Here is a 20,160-nt window from a genome sequence, read left to right as displayed (position 1 = left end):
TACCCACTGCTTACTAACATACATTTTTTCATACCATATACGTTTCATACCAGCGTGTTCTTTCTGCCGTACTGTTCATGACATCTGTACAGAGCTGTAAATGTTCTCGGTGGATTCCTATGACCTAAGCAGGAATCCTGGAAGGGCACTTTGCAAGGAAGGAAGGAGCACAGCGCTCGTTGGTCCAGAGCCAAACGGCTTACATGTCTAAGCCCCGCCTTCTCTGGAGCAGAATGAAGTGATCCTGTAGAGGAGGATATGCTGGAAGGCATAAGCAAATGATTATTCAATTGAGCTCCGAAAGGTTCAGCTTCTCATCAAAGATATCATTTTGGTGAACCCGCGAATCCTATTACATTTATATCACGGCACAGTAATTTAGCATCATTGAGTGTAATAACTAGATACTAGTGTTGAATGGTTGGTGGTTGGGTTTTATGTATAACCGCCACAGATGTGCCCCAAAGTTATAGTTCTTGGAAATGGTGGCATTTAGCCATTGTTTGCTTATTTTTTCTTCCCCCTCATCTGGGAGCCCTTACTTCAGTTTAAAGAGGCCTAGCGGAGTCTGTTGTGTTTGTCACCCCATTTGTTTCTGTAGCCTCGCACCGGAACATCGTCCCACCAGGTCACAATTAGCCCTTATACTGGTGCTGCAGCTCTGGCCACTGGGGAGCTGTAGACACATGGCACTGTTTTGTTTAATGACAGTGTGTGTAGCAGGGCCTGGAAGAAGGGAGGCCTGGTGGGCAGGCAGATCGTCACACGCTGATTAAAAGGAAACAAATTGAGCCCTAAGGTTTTGTGCCATCCGAGGCACAGAGCGAGAATCTATATGAAGCATTGGCATTTTCACTCAAACGGTAGCTCTGCCCTCCCGTAGCACACAGTATGCAAACCTCAGCCTTACCCAAATACTTACATTTTTGCATCAAAATATAGATACAGATGTAATGTGCCTTTATGCCTCTGGTGTGTACGTGTGTGTGTGTGTGTGTGTGTGTGTGTGTGTGTGTGTGTGTGTGTGTGTGTGTGTGTGTGTGTGTTTAATATAGAAAATGTGCCTTTGGATTGTGGGCTGAGTGCAGGATATTCTGTTTTTGTGCTGTAGGAGATGGAGTAAAGCCAGGCTTCTGTCTTGGTAGCAGAGCTGCACTATTATCTGTGCCCACCAGGAAGCTGAGCACTAACATTTCTTCTTAGTAGAATTCCAGACTTCCGGTTCTCATTTGTAAAAAAAATAACTGGTAGATAGAAGCCTTCTGGGCAAGAGCACTGGGTCTAGTAAATAATGTTGAATGTGTCATGCTCAGATCTATCGCTGAGCTATTTCTGTGTTAGAATCAGTGAATTCGAAGCCACATTGTTCTCTGTTTTCTTTTTTCTTATTTTTACAGTTGAAACTAGCTGTTATTGTGACATGAACTTGGGCAGAGAAAGCAGGCCGCTGTCTGCTGTTGTTTGGTGGAAAATAAGGAATGGTTTGGTTGCTCCAGGATTAAGGAAGTGCTCCCTTCCTGACAGGAAGTGTTTACAACTTGGTGACATTCCCTTTTTAACTCGGCAAGTCTGCGCTCGCCCTTCTGCGCAGGCTGGGAATGTAGACTGTTGCGTCCTTGCTAAAATGTAACCAGGGTTAATGTTCTCTCCTGTTTCGACTTGAGCAATCTGGATGTCGGAAATAGTGACAAATGGTGACGGCACATAGCTGTTTGTGCGTTTCTCTGAGAGCTTTTTGTGAGGACAGATTGGAGAGTCTCCCTCACCCTTCCCAATGTAGCCTCCCTCTCGCCCTTCGCTGTCCCGTTCAGAGAGGTGGGAAGCCACGTAGCCATGGCAGTGGTGTGGGACTCCACCCTGCTTGCTCTATTGTCAGTCTAGGGGACGTGCTGGGACCTCTGTACATGCTCACCACACAGAGGCTATCTGAGGCCACGGTGCTTCCGACCGCAATCAAGTCATCCTCACATCAAAATCTCTGGCTTTGTTTATGGCCTGGCTGTGGCTTGTTTTCCTCTGCGCTCTATAAATCATACTCCCAAATCAAAGCCTTCCATCCCAGCGGATCTCCTCGTGTTGTTTCATGAAGCCCTACTTTCAAAATTGTGTCAGTTTTTTGTCTTGTATGCACCATGATAAACAATGGTGTTTTTGCCTATGCCTCGTGGAAGCAAAGTCATGTGGGAGTGAATATGTGTGTGTGTATGTGTGTGTGTGTGTGTGTGAGAGAGTTTATGTGTGGCTACGTGTGTGGGGGCATACTTGTGTATCTGCTGGGCAAGCAACTTGCATTATTCTTCTTTTAAACTAGTTCCTCTATCTTAAATTGAAAGACTAATAAGTGTTTCCATAATAATTTGAACTGTAGCGATGAGGGAAATTGGTGTAGCCTACGTGAAGGACAAATCGCTCATTCACACGGGAGCAGGATTATCATATTTGTTATAAAATTCCAACATTCCAGTGTAGCACCACAGTTATTCTCGACTCTGGTGCCGCACCACTGCTGACTGTATGTAGCAGAAACACTGCTAATAAATCTATCACAGAGGGATGGGGGCAGAGGAAGGAAATTGGATTTTGTCAAGCGTGTCGTCAAGTACTTAATCTTGAATATCTGTCGCATATTAAGAGCACCTTCATACGGTGCCGCCATCTCCCTCTTCTTCTTTCTCTAGTGCAGGTCCTAAGTGTCTGTGGAGTGTGTTTCAGTGGGGACGTCCCGAGGGACGAGCCGGGGTATTTGTTGTACTCCACTGCATTGGGTACTAAGCCAAAAGAATGGAAAAGAGAAGGCATGACTGGCAATCAGAATAGGACTTTACTGAAAAGTCAGGCTACACAAATTCCTGTTTAAAATTGTGAAAGCCAGAGCTCTACCCATTGGGTATTTTGTTCAGGTGGAAGTACAATTATAGAAAAGAATGGAGGATGGAGTAATGGAGTGGGAACACCTGTGAAAAGAGAGAGATTTCCCAAGACATAGAGAGATTTCCCAAAGTCCAGATTGGCCTGTTTACACTGCATCCCTTGGCTCAATCTTATGCCTCCTATGTTTGTGTCTCTTAGGTTTGGGATGAGTATAGAATAGAAAGTTTTAGTAGCATCTGCCCTGTTATATTAGAGGGATTTATATGTCACAGTGCTGTTGAGACACAGGACACATACAATGTCACTGTGAGAGGAGTGATGACTTCAGAGCTGCCCTGACAAACACTGATGGCACAGACGTGGCTCAGTGGAACATTATGATAATATTTTGGTGGTATGACAGATGCTTCCAGTGGTCCTAAGTACAGTTTTATGGGCAGCAGTGGTTTAGTCACAGCAGGTGTTTATGTGCTGTAATATGAAGACCTCCCAGACTATTGTAAGACGCAGAGGTGTGTTTGACGCCACAAGTTATTAGAGGTTTTATGGTAAGAAAGGCATTGGAATGCAGATGAAATGATGATACTGGTTCTATAGAGTAACCTATTTATAACTCCCTTGCAGGTCTAGAAGCTTTTTTTTTTTTTTTTTTTAGAACTTAATGTGCACTTTCCTTATCATGGGAACTCATGAGTAGCAGCTTGTACTGACTGAATGTCATCAGAAAGACTGATTATAATGAGCATTGTGAATGAACACTAGACATCCTCCTTCAGCACTGATTGAACCCATTCCAAACCATTTCGCTAGTGTGTGTGTGCGCACATGTGCTTCTATGTGTTTTAGAGTGTATAGCTATGTGTATTTGTGCGTGTATGTGCACAGTGCATGAATATGTGCCTCTGTATGTAATTATGACCGATGTGTGAACTGAATATTTGTGACCTGTACCAGACTATTTAAGCCTCAACACAAAGCTGAGAACACTGGAAATCCCAGTAACCCATACTCCTGTATAGGGGCGCTCCAGCTGCACATAATGTGTCATGCGCCCCTTTTTCTTTCAACAGCAAATGGCAAGTGCTGTTCTGACTCCACTTCATCATGCATTGCCGATGTTTTCCCCACTTGACACCGAACTGTGCTGCGTGGTATCAGTGTCACTGTTGCTGCATCTGGAAGCGTTCCCGTGCAACCCATGATCAATGCCAGGCTAAATCACTTGTGCCGAGAGAACCGGCTTTACCCCGGCTGCCGTGCGAAAGCCGCCCGGCCCCACATGGGCAAAAGTGCAGAGATCTGAAGAACAAACGTTTTATGTGGTCTGAATCTTAAAGTGGGGTGGGGTGGGGGTGGGGGGGGGGGTCGGGGGAGAGGGGGTAATAAATAAGTCGGCACAAAGAAGCGCGCTGTTCTTTGAACAACGCAGATGCCTCGAAGGGAGACACATGTGAAACTGATGGTTGGGTACATTGAAGTGCAAAGGGGGGATGCTAAATCTAATCCTTAAAACATAAACAGTAAAGCTTGTTGCACTTGTTATTATGGTTGAGAAAATGCTGTTTTGAGGCTGTGTGGAAAGACAGGAAAATAGGAGGGATATTTTTTTTCATAGGCCTGTGTCAGTTTTTAACTAATCATCAGATCATACACGTTCTGACAACACTCGCCCATGCTTTTATCTTAAAGTTTCCTCTGGGGACACAGTGACTCGTCTACCATACACTTTATTGTTTTTGTTGATTCACAAGGATGAGTAACATGCTTTACTAACATTGGAATGCTGAGGTTGATAGACGCTCCAATTAGGTTAAAAGCAGAGCAGATTGATTCACCTGAAGATAAACATAATTTTTGTTTTCCTCAAGTAAAGTGCTCTTCATTGGTGCTTGGACTCCAGTAGCTTGTGACTGATTGTGAAAAAGCATCTTCATGGCAAACCTAATAATTTGATTAGCTACCTCTGCTGATTCCTAAGTAGGCATTGAGAGGAGGCACATCACTCTCCCAAGTTCACAGAGCCACAGGCTGAATGCTCAAGCAGCCACCGCGTTTCTCAGGAAACGTTTCAATAAAGTTTCATTAATGTCAGGGTTGCGTGGTGGGAAAAGTGCTGCACCATCTCTCCTTTTGAGGCGAAGCCAGTTTTCCATCTGCCTAATCTGTTTGAGAGATACAGAACCCAGCAGGGCTCAGTCCTCACAAGGGGCTTTCATTGAATTGTAACCAGATTTGCACTTAGTTCTTAGAAACATAAAGGTATCTTATTGATAGTAACTGCATCATGTCAACGGAGAGGCTGTGATCATTTCTGTTTAAATAAATTGCCTTGAGGGAATGTTTCTCGCCAAGATGTTCTTTTTAGAAGATTGTGGCCCAGTTATCTTCACATGACTGCAACACAGCATTTATCCTGTGTTTATAAACCAAGATAAGGTGGAGGAGCTATCAACCGAGGCAGTTTAAGGAGTTGCTGCTTGCGGAATGTTGCTTTTAGATGAATGTTGGTCTGTCTAACAGGCGGAAACATATGCATGGCTGTTCAGCAATACTCTTCTTTGTTTTAAATCGAAAAATAGAAGATACAGTCTCCCCTCATCGCTCCTCTCTCCTCCCCTCCCCTCTTCCTTTAAAGCGGCTTTCATGCCTTGAGATGGTGGCATGTTTTCTTTGTTGCGTTACACCGAAGAACAAAAGAGCAACAGCAGCAAAAAGAGCCCCTTTTGAAATGCCTTAATGCAATCGAGCTGCTAAGCACTGAGTCGTATTAGGTTATCAGTGGCTGAAATCCCCCGTGGCGTGAGACATAAATCACACACGTCAGTCCTCTTTTTTTTTTCTCTTTCCCCCTATCCCCCCTCCCTCATTCTGCAGCCTGCTGACTGTTCTGGTGGTCTCAGAGGGGCATCAGCCTTCACCGGCCCCTGACGCATTCAATCCTTCCTGGACCAGCCATGACATTTATATCACATTCCTGTCTGCAGTCATTCAGCAGGGCTCTCAGGTGGCTGACACTGAGCCTAGTCATTATTTTCATCAGCGTGTCTGTGGGTGTTTATCTGGTCAGTGCCTTGTGAATCCATCGGCCTACGTTTATTGTGAATTTACTGCTACTACTAAGTGGTAAATGCACAATAAACGAAAAAAAAGCCTCTCTGATTCTACGAATGCTACTTATTCCCCATTGAAAGCTTAGCTGATGAAGACTGTGATAGGCTATACAGTCGGTTTGATTACTGTTGACAAAATGTACTTACTATAAGTCGCTTTGGACAAAAGCGACTGTTAAATGACCTAATGTAATGTAATGTAAATGGTTTGTGGTTCTAAAATGCCTACAATGGAAATGCATTGAAAAGCTCAAAATGCAAAAACAAAATATAATATACAGTAGCCGATTTCCTTATTATTATTGTGTATTATAACCACATCTATGTATATAGTGTATTATAACCACATCTCAAGCCATGCGATCAAATCACTACTAATGCAGTTTTGTGAAAATTCTATTCTTTTACTTGCGACGCTCTGATGGGCCCGCCAGACCCATTCTCCCTCCATTAGGAGTGGAGGAGGAGAATTGTAGCCTGTATTTTCTCACTTCTAATGGAATACTGGGGCCCAATTGAATTGTAATCCTAGAAGCTCTAGCGGCGTCGACTGCCGAGCCAAAGTGGCAGGTGTCTGTTATAGTCTCCCTCCTCCGCTAATGTTCCCCCTCTGTTCCCACTGATTTGAAATCAACTTCATTGCCTGAGAGCCGCAATGCATTTTAAGAAGTCTGTTTTTCTCCTCGTCGCGAGCTGCCAAAGCACCGGCAGGTATAAGACATGGCCAGCCTGGGATCCTGGTGCGGCTCTGGAAAGAGTCTAACAGTGAGTTCTCTCTCTGTGCTGCAGACCAGTTACCACAGGGATGTGCCCTAAGCCTGGGAGGTGGCTTTGTGAGAATCTTGCAGGCTTACATCCCTGCTTAGCGAAGGCCTAATATATTGAGGCGCTGCAGTCTTGTGCTGAGGCAGAATTTTGCTTTCATGACAAGTGCAGCTTGGCTGCGGTCCTGACACACCCTGGCATGCCAGAAGGCAGATGGTGTGTCCCCAGGCGACGCCCCCACTCTCCAGCACCCCTCTCTCCACGTCCCCATGCTCCTCCTGCTGTCGAGTAGTCATTAGTGCAGTGGGACAGGGAGGAGGAACACATCGGTTCAGTTTGGAAATATTAAGCACCTCCTTCACCCACACATGTGCCAGGTCTCAGGAGCGGACCGATGGTAGCCTGGAGAGGCAGTCTGGTGGCCAGATTGTTGACAGTTCAAATTCAAAAATGTGCTGGGGAAATCTGGGTAGGCTGAAGTGAATAACATTCTCCCCTCTCTATATAACTACTAACAAGGTGCCCTTGAGCAAGGCAGTTAACCACCAGCTGCTCCAGTTGAGTTGCTCAGTGGCTGACTGTAGCTGTACAGCTCACAGGTTTGTAAAGTAAACTTGAAAGTGAAAATATATAGCCTACCTCTCTAAAAGGCAATTTTAAGCAATGAAGACCCACACTTGCCCCCCCATTAAAGTCCTTGTAATGCATTGTTAATAGTTTTGCTTTTATAGAGGCCCAAGATAAGCCTCATGAGTCAAAGGGAAAGTGAAATATCAAGCAGCAGCGTCTAAACCGTGACCAAATCCTTTTTGTTTCAGTTTCACTAAGCTGTGAGTATGCTGTAAGACTGTGAAACTGGTTTGTCATTTGTGTCTGGCTGAGATGTGGAAAGAAGAAATTGTGACTATGATTAAAACAAAACAGCTCTAAACAGCTCAGAAAAACTGTCGCACAAGTTCCAATCATTAAAACACCCCCTTCCCACATGTATGTCATGTATTTTTATGGAACCTGATGGTTAGATGGTTGTTTCTACTGAACGTTACCAGCTCACTTTGCTTTTGATGGGAAAACAAAACCTGAGTGTCCATCTGCCCTCTGGGATAGTTACATTACGAGGTGCTAAAAACAGATTTCACTGCCCGATTGTGAAAAATGACTAAGCGAAGAAGACCGGGGCTAAATATACACATGCCTGTAATGTGTAAATCTTTTTTTGTTGTGCTAGCTGTTTGATGACAAGCTTTCCCAACCCTATATAAAGTAGACGTGGGCACTGGGACATAATTAAGCTACCACTGTTTGCAGTGTTAACAGCTGTAATTGTAATCCTTGGATTTGAAATCTAGCCCAGAAAAATGTTTAGTGTGTAATCTGATTACAGTTACTTTCTCATGGATTAGCATTACATCTACTCTTACACTTGTGACTGACTGCACACTCCGGTCCCATTTCTACAGTACCAACAGGCCTTTTATGAATTGCGCTCCTTTTTCATAGTTTGGGATGGTATCAAATGTAGTAAAACACCTAGATTCGAGGAACAATGGCCAAGTGAAGTCTTTTTGACTCTGTACTTATTACCCTGCTACTATAGACATTACCAAGCTGAATTTCTAAACAGCAAGACTGTTGCATGTTAGGTCTTAGCTAAGAGCTGAGCATAGTGTTTGAGCCTCTAATGCAAGCCTTGGTTTTTATCCACTATTATATTACATACAATCATAAGTCTAATGCTGTCAAAAGTTTCCATTACATACCTTGCCCTTTATTTGTCCCACATTAACACTGATGTCAACAGGAAAGGCACAGATGATGTCATGTGTTTGGAATGGGTTTATACATAAAGACATAGGTGATTGCCATTATTTAATCCCACTCATTCCTTAAAACCTGTCCAAGCCTCCTTCAGCTCATGAAAGTGTAGGAAGTGGTAAAGTGGTAGAAGCCCAAGATGTGATTGCAAAAGCCTAAAAGTAAACCTTGCTGATGCCTGGGCCTGCATGTGGGCAAATAATAAGCACTGTATCGCCTTATTATGCTCACCTTTAACACGGCCTTGGACAAAACACCAGTAGTGACTCTGTAGAAGATCTCTCGGAGTCGGGTGATCGACAAAAAGGGGAGGAAGGGGAGGAAAATGATATATAATGATATAATGATATATCTGAAGCTTCGAATCCCCAGGCTAGCTGGGAAACTCTGGGTGGGGAAAAGTGAATGAGTAGCACTCTCCACTCTTTCAACAACTACCATCAAAGTTCCCTTGAGCAGGACACTTAAGCCCCATTGCCCCACATAGCAGCTCAGTGGCTGAGAATAGCAGACTTTGGTTTATTCTGGGAAGCTCCCAGGTGTGAATGTGTGTAACTATATGAATGTGAAGCGAGGCAATGCTGAAAAAGATTGCATATGCCCAGCAAAAGCCTTCCATGGATAAATCCAGCATAAAAAAATGTTTTATCATATATTATGGCCAATGGTCTCTAACCTCGAGCCACTCTGCTACAGTAGGTGGACCACAGGCAGATGGTCACTGGCCTTCTTCCCTGCCATTTAAGTGATTCATAGGTTTATTTAGTCAGGGTTACTTATTAGGTTTGGACTGTGTTTGCAGTGACTGTATCTGAGGTGGGTTTGGCACACAGGAAAATTACTGATGGCTGGGTTTCCATGCAACAAGGTGTGAGATGGGAAAACAATTCCGAACGCTGTGGCTGTGATGCATCATTTGTAGTGAGCTTTTGGCTCTCCGGGACAGCCAGGGACATTGCTAATCTGAATGGCTGAATTTCAATTAAAGTTTTGAGTGAAATATATATTTTCTGTGGTGCAAAAAAAAAAAAGCCCAGAACAGTGTTTGTATTGGATTTCCCCCCCCTGCTTAAATTCACAGAAGCAAAACAGTGGAGGAACCCATAATTATGCTGTGGCAGAAAAAGTCCTAGTTATTTTCCCAAAAACAGATGGAGAGGGAATAGTGAGTGAGGCGGATTTAACACACAGTAGCTGGTATGAAACACATCCGTGGTACTTCCCTCCTCTCCTATTATTGCCTAATCCATGTATAGCGTGGCTGATGTGTGCAAGAATATACCTGCCAGCATTTCTTTGTCACACTATAAGCGGCTTACAAATTATCCCGAGTGAACTTTTTACTGTTTAAGACATTGACATTTTTTCAAGATTTCATTTTTTGGTAAATCTTATGACTGTCAAGTGACATGACCATTGACCTTGATCCGAACTGCGAAAATGTCGGTGCTTTCCCAGCCGGAGTGAAGTCCCACAGTAGGAAACGTAGATCTGTGGATTGTACTTGCTTCCCTGAGGCTTGGCAGGTGTGTGTGTGGCATTCTCATGGGTGGCCACTGTAGAGTTTGTTTCTGGGAAGTGTGTGCTGTGGCGAGGATGGACAGTGGTTTGTCCTCCAGGAAAGCTGGCTAGGTGGAGGCACAGCATGGCGGCGGTGAGGCTCGGTCCACCTCCACTCTGCCCTGCCCCATCCACCAGATGAGTGATGAGCTTGTTTATAATGAGACCAAATCCCTTCCTGTAGCCTACACATGACTCATAGGGCGTAGCGCCGGTCACGTGTCTGTTTGCATGCACACGTAGGTGTTTGCTCAAGCGTTTCCTTGTGTGTGTGTGTGTGTGTGTGTGTGTGTATGTACCATGCATGGGTTTTTGTCAAGGAAACCCTTTATTAAGATGTCTCCAAGTTGTAGATCCTGAGGTACCCTGCTCCTCTGGTCTATCTGCCGTCTGGTCCAACTGATTGGCAGGGCTAGACTGTGAGGAGTCCCAACGGAGGAAAAGTCCATTTTCACCACCTGCTAGCAGCTGGGCCAGTCAAACCCCTCTTTTGATCCGGAGTCCAACAGGACAGATGGTCCAGACAGGTCCTTACTTCATCCCAAAGTTTGGATCTTTACTTTTTTACTTTGACTGGTAGTTGAAGCAGGTATTTCAAGGATACAAATATCCCCCTCGAGGCACTTTAGATGCGGATCGTTACTCTCTTCCCTAAAGATTGGGCCTTATTTCTGGGTCTCGGGACGTCCACCTAATTGCCGTCTACTGCACGAAATGCTCAGCAAAAGAGCAAGACTGCAATTAGCTGTGGCTCGCTGCCAGCCCGACATAAATCTGCCAAAATGTTTCTCTTAAGAAAGTTGAGCAGTTGTGGTCTTCTCCTCTACTTTTGAAATGCAGGCCTGTCACTGGGCTATCATATAATTAGGCAGACCAGCAGTAGCAGAGAGCGTGCTATAAGTCTGAAGCTGAGGCGATGTGGTGGTGTGCCGAGGCATACAGAGGTGGGGTGTTATTTATGTGTTTCTCCCTTCATCTCCTGGCCCGGCTGTGTGGCTATCACATGGTCCCGGGCCACAGCAGCATCTGTCACGTAGCATTGCAACTCTCTGGACACCTACCTGTGTTGTAGTGTTCAACAGAGCAGCAAAATGAATTCTCCACTCTCTCTTTCTCTTCTTCCTCACTGCCTTCTTCTCACCTTCTCTTTTTTTTCTCCTGCAGCTCATTATCCTAGAAGACTACGCGGACCCTTTTGATGCCGAGCAGGCCGGTGGGACTCAGACCAGCACGGAAAAAGTGACGACTGAGAATGACGGCTACATGGAGCCATACGAGGCCCAGAAGATGATGGCAGGTAGATCAACAGTGTCTCTCCCCTTCTTGGTCCTCAGTTCCCTCATATCTCTAATTTGTGTCATGTAGCCACAAGCTGTAAAGTCCTATTCATGAAACAACAATCTTCTGTCCACCTTCAGCCTCTCAGTAATTGTAGGTTAGGGGACCAGTAATGCATCCCTGCCTTTATTATGGCTTCATATGGAATGTCTTTACACAGTGTTAATTAATATGCAGTGTAATTCAGCCATACGTTGGCAGGCTGGTCGCTAATGAACAGGCTCAGATGGCCAAGTGACACTCTACATGACAGGTGCAGCCGAGTGGAAATGACCTGTGCGGCATGAAGGGTGTCAGAATATGTTTTCAAAAGCAGTGGGTTTGCGTTCAGAAATTATATCCGAAGATAAGTGTTTTTGAAAATATACCTCGGCTGTGGCTCCAATAAAGCGAGATATGATTTTAGTGTTTTTCCGCTGAACTATCCGCACTTGGAGACAGCCACTCGCTGGGTTTTCCAGGAAGACGGTTTCTGAGACAACAATAGCCGCGCTTACACAAGAATTCAGTCGAACCACATTCTCCGCTCGGCTTTGTCAGAGAACATATTCATTCTGTGGCTAAATGAGCACAGCAATGACAAAGAGCAAAGAATGCACAGAGTGAGAAGAGAAATGATGAATATTTAGCAGAAAAATGTTGCGGCAGCTGTGTTCCCTAGTGCATAAAGAAGGGAAAATGTCTTTGTGAATGTCAGACCGCAAACGGATGTTTCTGGGACTGGGGTGACTACAAGGTTTTGAAATTTAGGTCTTGACATGGTAACCTCTGTCATGTCATCTACCATGTACCGCTCACTCCCTCCCTCTTCTCCTCTATTCCACCCTCCCCCACCTCTCTCTCTCTCTCACACACACACACACACACACACACACACACACACACACACACACACCCTCCCATCGCTCCCAATAGTGGCAGGACTTGAATGTCTCTCTCCCTCCTCTGCAATTTTCTTTTAATGGGCCTCCAGACAATCTCTTGTTTTCATCTGTCTTACTGGTTTGACCTCTAGCCCAGTCCTTGCCTCACCTGAGTACAAAGACTCAAGATTTATCACCTCTCACAGGTGTAGGAAGCTGTGAAGACGAAAAAAAAAAAAAAATTGTGAGGAAGGATTTCACAGTATCACTTATCTTGAATCTTATGCCAAGTCCAAGCTTTCTCATTTAACCAGAGACAGTTCTGCATTTGGCTATACTGAGGGAAAAACTAAGCCATGGTAACAGCTCTTTTGTTTGTTTTGATGAAGTCTTCAGTTTTTTGTGAGGATCTAGTTGTTCTTGTCTTTGAAGCTGAAGGTGTTGTTGTTTCAGGGCTCCCTGCTTTTTTTCCCTCCTCGTATTCTATTGATTGCCAATTCCTGCTGTTTTGACTGAGCTGTCAAGGCGCTGTTTTAAATAGTGCTGTTGGCGGATTTCGTTCGCTCTGCTCTCTCATCCTTTTAATATTCATAATAATCCAGGGATTTGTTCCCCGGTGATGGATGGATCACCTATGATGGTTCCGTAAGCGTTTGTCAGATAATATACTGATTCAAACATTTGCGCACACAGGTTTGAATGCCACTATTTGGGGAGGGAAGATTAACAATATTTGATATCTTTGCCTGCAAGTGGTGTGTATGTGTGTGTGGGGTGGGGGGGGGTGGGGGGAGTTATGTAAAATGTCCTATAAGAATAATACCCTCAAAGTTCTCAGGGAGTAACTGAGTCATGCTGATGACTAAGATGGGTTAGAATGTAATATAAATCATAATCATAGCCCTAATAAAAAGGAAATTGCATTCTAAAACACATTTATGTACACTGTGTGTTTGTATGGAAATATTTTTTTTTTAATGTGAAATTATAATCATGGTTGATAGTGCCGAGTTTTGTGGTAATTTTGCTGGTGCGTTATTGGCGGAATGTGTGCTAATGCTATCAGTGCACCAATACATCACCCCGGTCGTACTAATTGCTGCGTCTCTCACTCTGACACAGCTGAGTATATTGGTCAGACTCAGGCAGAACTGCCTCTCAGAGTGCAGTGTGGCTAGAAAGGGAGAGAGGAGCCATCGCATGGACCAGAGAAACCACTCATGTGAAGCTAGAGGCTCGCATCTCTCTGCGTCTCACTCTATCACTGTCGCTCTCTCTCGTCTCTCTGTGTCTCCCTCTCTAGGTTGGGCATTTTTTGACCTGCATTGTTCACAATACCAGAGTCTGAATTTTAGCTGTAGATAGGGCAGCTGTAGCTCTCCTGTCTGCACTTGCTACCACAGATGGGCGAGGACGGTCACCAAACATGCCAACACAACAGAAACTTTTCTATTTATGGCTGTCAGAGCAAGTTTGTAATTTACCACCAGCTAAAATTTATGTTATCTATTAAAGTGTTAGTCCATCTGCCCATAAAATGGACTTTAACCGCCTCAACTTGTAAAATTTGGAGGCGTGTGAACGATAGTTTCTTATAAAAAGTGTATCAAATTAATTAGGAGAAGCAGATCGGCAGTAAATCAGACTTCATTTTTTATTAGTGATGGTTTATTGCTCATGGTGTATGTGTCCGCACCGGCAGCCCAGAGGTTTCAGGTCTCAACACAAGATTGAATTTGTCTGAGCTACTATTAGCTTGGGTTTCTCCCTTAACACACACACACACACACACACACCCACACACACACACACGGGGCGTCCTGGGTTCAGATCCGGGTCTTCCCCCTCTCTCTCTCTCTGTCTTTTCTGTCTCTCTCCATTTTGACTTGTCTAATAAAGGCAGAAAAAAGATTACAAAAAACGCGGCACCATAAAGTGTTAATTCTCAAGGTTTTCACCCTTTTTTTTAAATATTTTATTTTGGCAACATCTTTGGTGCTAAGCGATCATTGCTGTGGTGTTTTTGCATTGCACTTCTCAGAGATCACTGGGTAATGAGACATTGGCTACATTTACATGTGCACAGTAATGTGACTATTGCAAAAAAAAAAAAAAGAAATGCAAAATGGACGCGTAGCTGATTCCAGCCATTCAAAGCTTCCCAGACCTCTATAACCTTAATTTGAAAGACTACAGGAATTAATTTCTCAAAAACGATGCATGCAGAACAGTTGCATCATTGTACTGAAGATACATTTGTTTAGAATTCATTGATTACACAACATCCACACACTCCCACACACACACACACACACACACACACACACACACACACAACCGCGTAGTGTGAGGTGTGGCATGTAAAGCCTGAGGCGAAAAGTGCCACAGCCACTTACATAACATTCAGGTAGGGAGTGCGTTTCTGCTCTGTGTGTGTGTGTGTATATGTGTGCTGTCTGCCCCATATCTCTCTCTCCCAAGAGCGGTCCTTAGTGAGTTTGAGCTGGCTGATTTATGGGCCTGCTGGAGGGGCATGTCACGACTTCCTTAACCTGCAAAGCCTCCCCTCGTAAGCTGCTGCACGCCCGCTGCCGGCCGCGACTCACTGCACCACCTGCACTTCTCAGCCCGTCTGTCTGCACCATGTTTCCTGTGTGTGTGTGTATATGTGTGTGTGTGTGCATGCATCTGCGTGCTTGTTTGCAGAGTGCCTCGCATGTTTGTCATGTCCACACGTGTTACATATTGTACGTGCTATCTTTGTATCCGTGTGTGTGTGTGTGTGGAATGTGTGTGAGGCTGGACTAGGATGTTTTTTCCCTCGTTGTCAGCTGGTGTTCTGGCCTGTTGATTTATTGCATGTAAGGTTTTTGTGTGTGTGTGTGTGTGTGTGTATGCGCGCCTGCATGTGTGCAGGCTTGCAACAGATCTCACTGTGACAGTCACACACCCCCCTTCTTTGTCTGTCTTGTTCTCTCTGTCATACACACACACACAGCCGCTCACAGAAAAACCCTACAGACACCCTACACACACACACACACACACCCCCTCAGCTGTCAGTAGGGCCATTCCTCGCATTCTCCAGCACAGGCAGCACTACCTAATCACAGGTGGGGCTGTCGGAAGAAAAGCTAGAATCAACTTTTGCGATGTTATTTTCTCTGCTCCGCTCTACCCAGCCTCCTGTTCCCTCACACATTGTTGTAGCTGTTGGGACTTGTTACACTGACAGGCACAAAGGGGCTGGGCTGGTACTGCAGGGTAGTCTGCTTCGAGCCATTTCTCATTGCACACACACACACACACACACACACACACACACACACACACACACACACACACACACACGCATATGCTCGCACAGGGCCTCATCCTCCCCAGTCAGCCAGCCAGCCAGACGACCATGTGAGAGTTTTCCCACAGTGCAGAGGAGGCCTGTTGTGCAAACAGCCTGCATGACTGAGCTCTGACGAATAAACACACACTCAGTCCTGTCCACTTGCCAGTCCTCAAGCCCTGACCATGCCATCATAACTAAGGTGTGTGTGTATGTGGGTTGTGTGTGTGGAGGGGGGTACCGGCCAGAAATAACCCCTCCGGTGTGAAATACCTTACACCAGTGGCAAATTTATTACACACTGTGTCAAAGTTGTAACCTCGATTTGTCCTCATCCCATCTTTCAGGTCATGCTCAGTCATTTAGCGGCAGCAGAGTTGTGCAACAGGGCCAGAATGCCCGGAGGGGAAAACCTTGATGTTTTCCATAATGGTTGACTCACGGGAGAAGGGTGTTCGCTACCTCATTTCTCTCCCTCTCCCCCTCTCCCACTCTCTCTCTCTCAGTGGAACGTGCTGGGAAATGTCTCCCGGCGCTGGCACCTCCTGCGCTGCACTCCTGCCGATGTGGAGAAGCAGATGAGTCGTTAGCATGGGGGGGATTATTATTTCAATTACTCATGATAGTGTGGCACTATGCCCCCCTGTTGGCTCTACTGTATAAATGCCAGAAACATTACTAGGGCAATAGTTTGGCGTGGGCCCGAGTTAGAGAGAGAGAGACCACATTCAGAGATAGAGAGGCAGAGAGAGAGGGAGAAAGGAATAGGGACAGGGAAAGAGAAAGGGAGAGAGAGGATAAATGGAGACTGAAAGAGAATGGAAAAAAGAGACTGACCCCCGAGAGAGGAACAGAAAAGGAGAGAGGGAGAGAGAGACATAGAGGCAGAGACAGTGGGAGATAATTCATATTTTAAAGCACCTATGGGTTAATTTATAGGGACACTTGGGGAGCAGAGCAAGGAGGCATGGCATTCTGAATGGTTTCCCTCTCCTCTTCACTCACTCAGAAGGGTGAAAACTCACCCCAGGCGATGGCAGCTACATGTGGCGGCACATTTCTTGGCCTGTAACCCTGCTTTTATTGCCCCGAGCTGAAACTTGAGGAACATCCGGAACATGTACTGGCAGCGACACACCTCAGAGGTGGATTTTTTTCCCAGCTTTTTATGGAAGCATGTGCTATTAGTATGGGAATTTGGGGTTAGTGTGTTGTTTTCTGATTAGGCTACACAGTAATTTTGGAGTTATCCTCTGACATTTTTTTTCTTGACATCTGTCACTGGGCATTTTAAAAGGTTGTTAGAGATAATTACCTCCGCGCCACATTTGTGCATTACCCCAGCTGATTATAGGCTGCTATAAATAAGCAAGGACCGGAAGGTCACCAGCTCAAATGCCAGGACTGCCTGGGAAAATCTGGACAGGGAAAGTCAGTGATTACCCCAAAACAACTACTGTGGAGGTGCCATTGGGCAATGTAGATGTTCAGCATCCAGAGGAAGCAGAAAGAGGTTGTACTGGGCAGTGTAACTGTACACATGAGGAGCAGGGCGGTGCTGAAAAACGGCACATGTGCTCAGCAAATCCTTTCCTGGCTAAATTGACGTTTTAAAAATAGTTTCTCCCTGGTTTCTGATGGTGAAATAAAGGGTTACTGCTCTGTGTGTGTCTGCTCTACTGTGGAATGGCCAATCGCCTCTGTGGCGTGGAGGGTCATTTAGCAGAAGCCGACGAACGGAAGGTGTAGGAGGCGGGAGGAGAGGGGCAGAGCAGGAAGACTGACGACTTATTGATGAGATGAGAAATCTCTAGCAGCAGCGCAGGCCTGATAACCTTCCTCCCACTCACTTAGTGATGAATGCCGCCCAGCACCGTAGCTCAGAGTACTGATACACGGCTGTGTGCACATCGGTGTTTGACAGTGCTCAGTATATCTGACATTTCTACTGAATATTGACACTGGTGAGAGTGCAGCATTACATGTTAATCTATGAACGGTTTCTGTTTCATAAAATAGCATACATTACAATGAAACACTGTATACCTTCAAAGGTGCAAAATCATGCCAAGCTATTGCCATTATACCACCCACAGTTCTTCACATTTGCTCTGTGGTGTTTCTTTACTCTGGAAGAACCGGGCCGTCACACAGCAAAACCATATCAGCAAATCATGTCAACAGTTTGCGATGGACGACTGACATCATTGCGGCACCTAAAAATGATTCAAACACATCTGTTGAGTCAGATGGCGTCGGATTGTTTTTTTTTCTAGACCACATCAAGTTACAGTAAGTCTAATCCACCTACTATCAAATGTTCCGCCTTTGATTCCTGGAACCAAGCAGGTCGGTGTAATAGAAATGAATGAGGAACTATGATTTGAGTGGAAAAACACGATCTTGACCCTCCTATCAGTGACTCCACCCAGAACCACACGCCCTTTCTCTAACACAGCACCAAACCACAGAGAGAGGGTTACAGCACCCCAATGCGTACCACCACACACACACACACACACACACACACACATTATGCCACCACTGCCCTTCTCACACACCCTATAAAAGCCATCTCTTTCCCCTTCCCTGTATGGCAAGGGCACTTTGTATTTGCTTTTTTTTTCAACTAGCTGAGCGGACACACGCACACACACAGAACCAGCAGCAAGACCAAGAGGAAGTGGTGTGTACTGGCAACAGTATGCCTGCTGCTGGCCTCTGGTGTCCCGCTGTGCCAGGCCTGTGCCAAGCCGAGGATGGATAGGCTGGCAGAGGCGGTGTCCATCCGTTACAGCTGAGTAGGGAGGGAGGGGCTGGAGCGGAGGGGGAGGGAGCGACTGGGCAGCGGCTCAGGAGCAGGTTGGAGGTGCTGAAGTCATTCATTTTAAAGGCAAGATTAATGACACCATTAATCCCTGTCTGGGCCGCTGCAGTGGAAGGCAGGGCAGAATTCATACCCACACTGCTGGCTACCCATCGCCTTAACACACATGCATGGGCACATCTACGCATGCACATGAGCACGTGCACACACACACACACACACACACACTATCCTTCGGGTCATTTGATATGTCAAGTATTCATTTCCCCTAAAGTGGTGATGGAACTTCAGGCTTTGGCTTGTGTCTTTCTTGCAGTTATCTACTTGATGGGGCATATTGGTCAGATTTGACTAGAGAGAGAGAGAGAGAGAGAGAGAGAGAGAGAGAGAGATTGATTCAGTGAATTAGTGAGGGAGGGATAGGGAGGTGTCTGGCACCAGTATGAACGCAGGCCTGTGTTTGCGCGGTGGCTACGGTCAAGCTGGAGAGGAAACCGAGCCCGTTGACGCTGTGGTGTGAGAGAGCTTCTATTAGGTGTGAGAGTGGGCGGCTAGCACTCTGCAGCTGTTGAAGGACAGGACAGGAACAGATGGGTACCCAAAAAAAAAAAAAAAAAAAAAAGACACAGACACGAGAACGACAGATAAAACACTCAGTCACAAAATGCACAATATTCTGAGCCAATACAAAGCATGTGATGGTGTACCGAGCTGTGCAGCCATGTTAGTATGTGAGTATGAGACACAAGCAGACACACACACTGTAAATGAAAATGCTTTATTTAAACGACATTAAGTTACGCCAGGCAGCTTTGGACATTGGCAGCCCCAAATGGCAGTGAAAAGTAACAGTTGGAGGCAATTTTGAGGCTTTTTACCCATGAAAAATCGTCTTAAAAAAACTATCCATTCTTCAAACCTGAATGTGTTCTTCTTAGTGGCCTGTTGCTGTTTAGGAGACAGTTTTGTGTTTCGCTGTTAAGTTTCGATTCATCACTTCCAGTGCACAGAGAATATTTCCGGTCAGTGAGCACGGCCAACACCAGAATTTAATTTGAGCGAATCGGCGACCTCCACCGTAACCCTGCGTTCAGGGACATGCTCATCTGCACTACTGGCTCAGTAAAGCACAGCAGGATCAATACCTCTGGATCCACCTTGTCCCTGTGCAGTTTGACTACAGTCTGTTCAGTCATAACCCAGAACTGACATCCTTCCTCACTCACAGAAGCCTCTTTTGAAGGATCCTGTATGAGTGTGTGTGTGTGAGAGAGAGAGAGAGAGAGAGAGAGAGAGAGAGAGAGAGAGAGAGAGAGAGAGAAACAGAGAGAGAAAAACAGAGTGAATCAGAGACAAAGATGGGGAACCAAAGAAAAAGAGAGATTGGGAGAGACAGGATATGGAGAGCGACTGAGTACGTGTGTGTTAGCATGTGTCTTTGTGTGAGGGAGTCTGAATATGAGTGTGTGTGCATGTCAGTACCTGACTGTCTTACCTAGTAAAAGGTTTGTTGGCATGTGTGTTTATATGCATATGCCAATATACTGTATGCCTTTTGCTGGGTTTCCATTCAAGCATTTTTATGCAGATGTATGTGATGTATGGTGTATCAAATTAGAAATTATACATTTAAATTAAATTAAATTTAAATCTTATCAAAATTTAAATTAG

The 20,160-nt window shown here is 45.3% G+C and overlaps 1 protein-coding gene across 2 annotated transcripts in view; it reads left to right on the top strand.

The window, feature by feature from the left end:
- Nucleotides 1–20,160, top strand: part of LOC139654798 (SH2 domain-containing adapter protein F-like) — a 101,742-nt gene that overhangs the window by 7,664 nt on the left and 73,918 nt on the right. For both annotated transcript variants that reach the window (XM_071531972.1, XM_071531971.1), the window contains exon 2: nt 11,286–11,418. In XM_071531972.1, the coding sequence (XP_071388073.1) occupies nt 11,286–11,418 (133 nt within the window). The remainder of the gene's footprint in view (nt 1–11,285; nt 11,419–20,160) is intronic.

The sequence above is a fragment of the Centroberyx affinis genome, unplaced genomic scaffold (assembly GCF_046629955.1).
Source record: "Centroberyx affinis isolate AG114_WGS23_722 - 3 ecotype Tasmania unplaced genomic scaffold, CSIRO-AGI_Caff_v1 ptg002151l_1, whole genome shotgun sequence".
NCBI classification, from domain to species: domain Eukaryota; kingdom Metazoa; phylum Chordata; class Actinopteri; order Beryciformes; family Berycidae; genus Centroberyx; species Centroberyx affinis.
The sequence above is the reverse complement of the archived record's forward strand: the minus strand, read 5'-3'. Positions and strand labels throughout refer to the sequence as shown.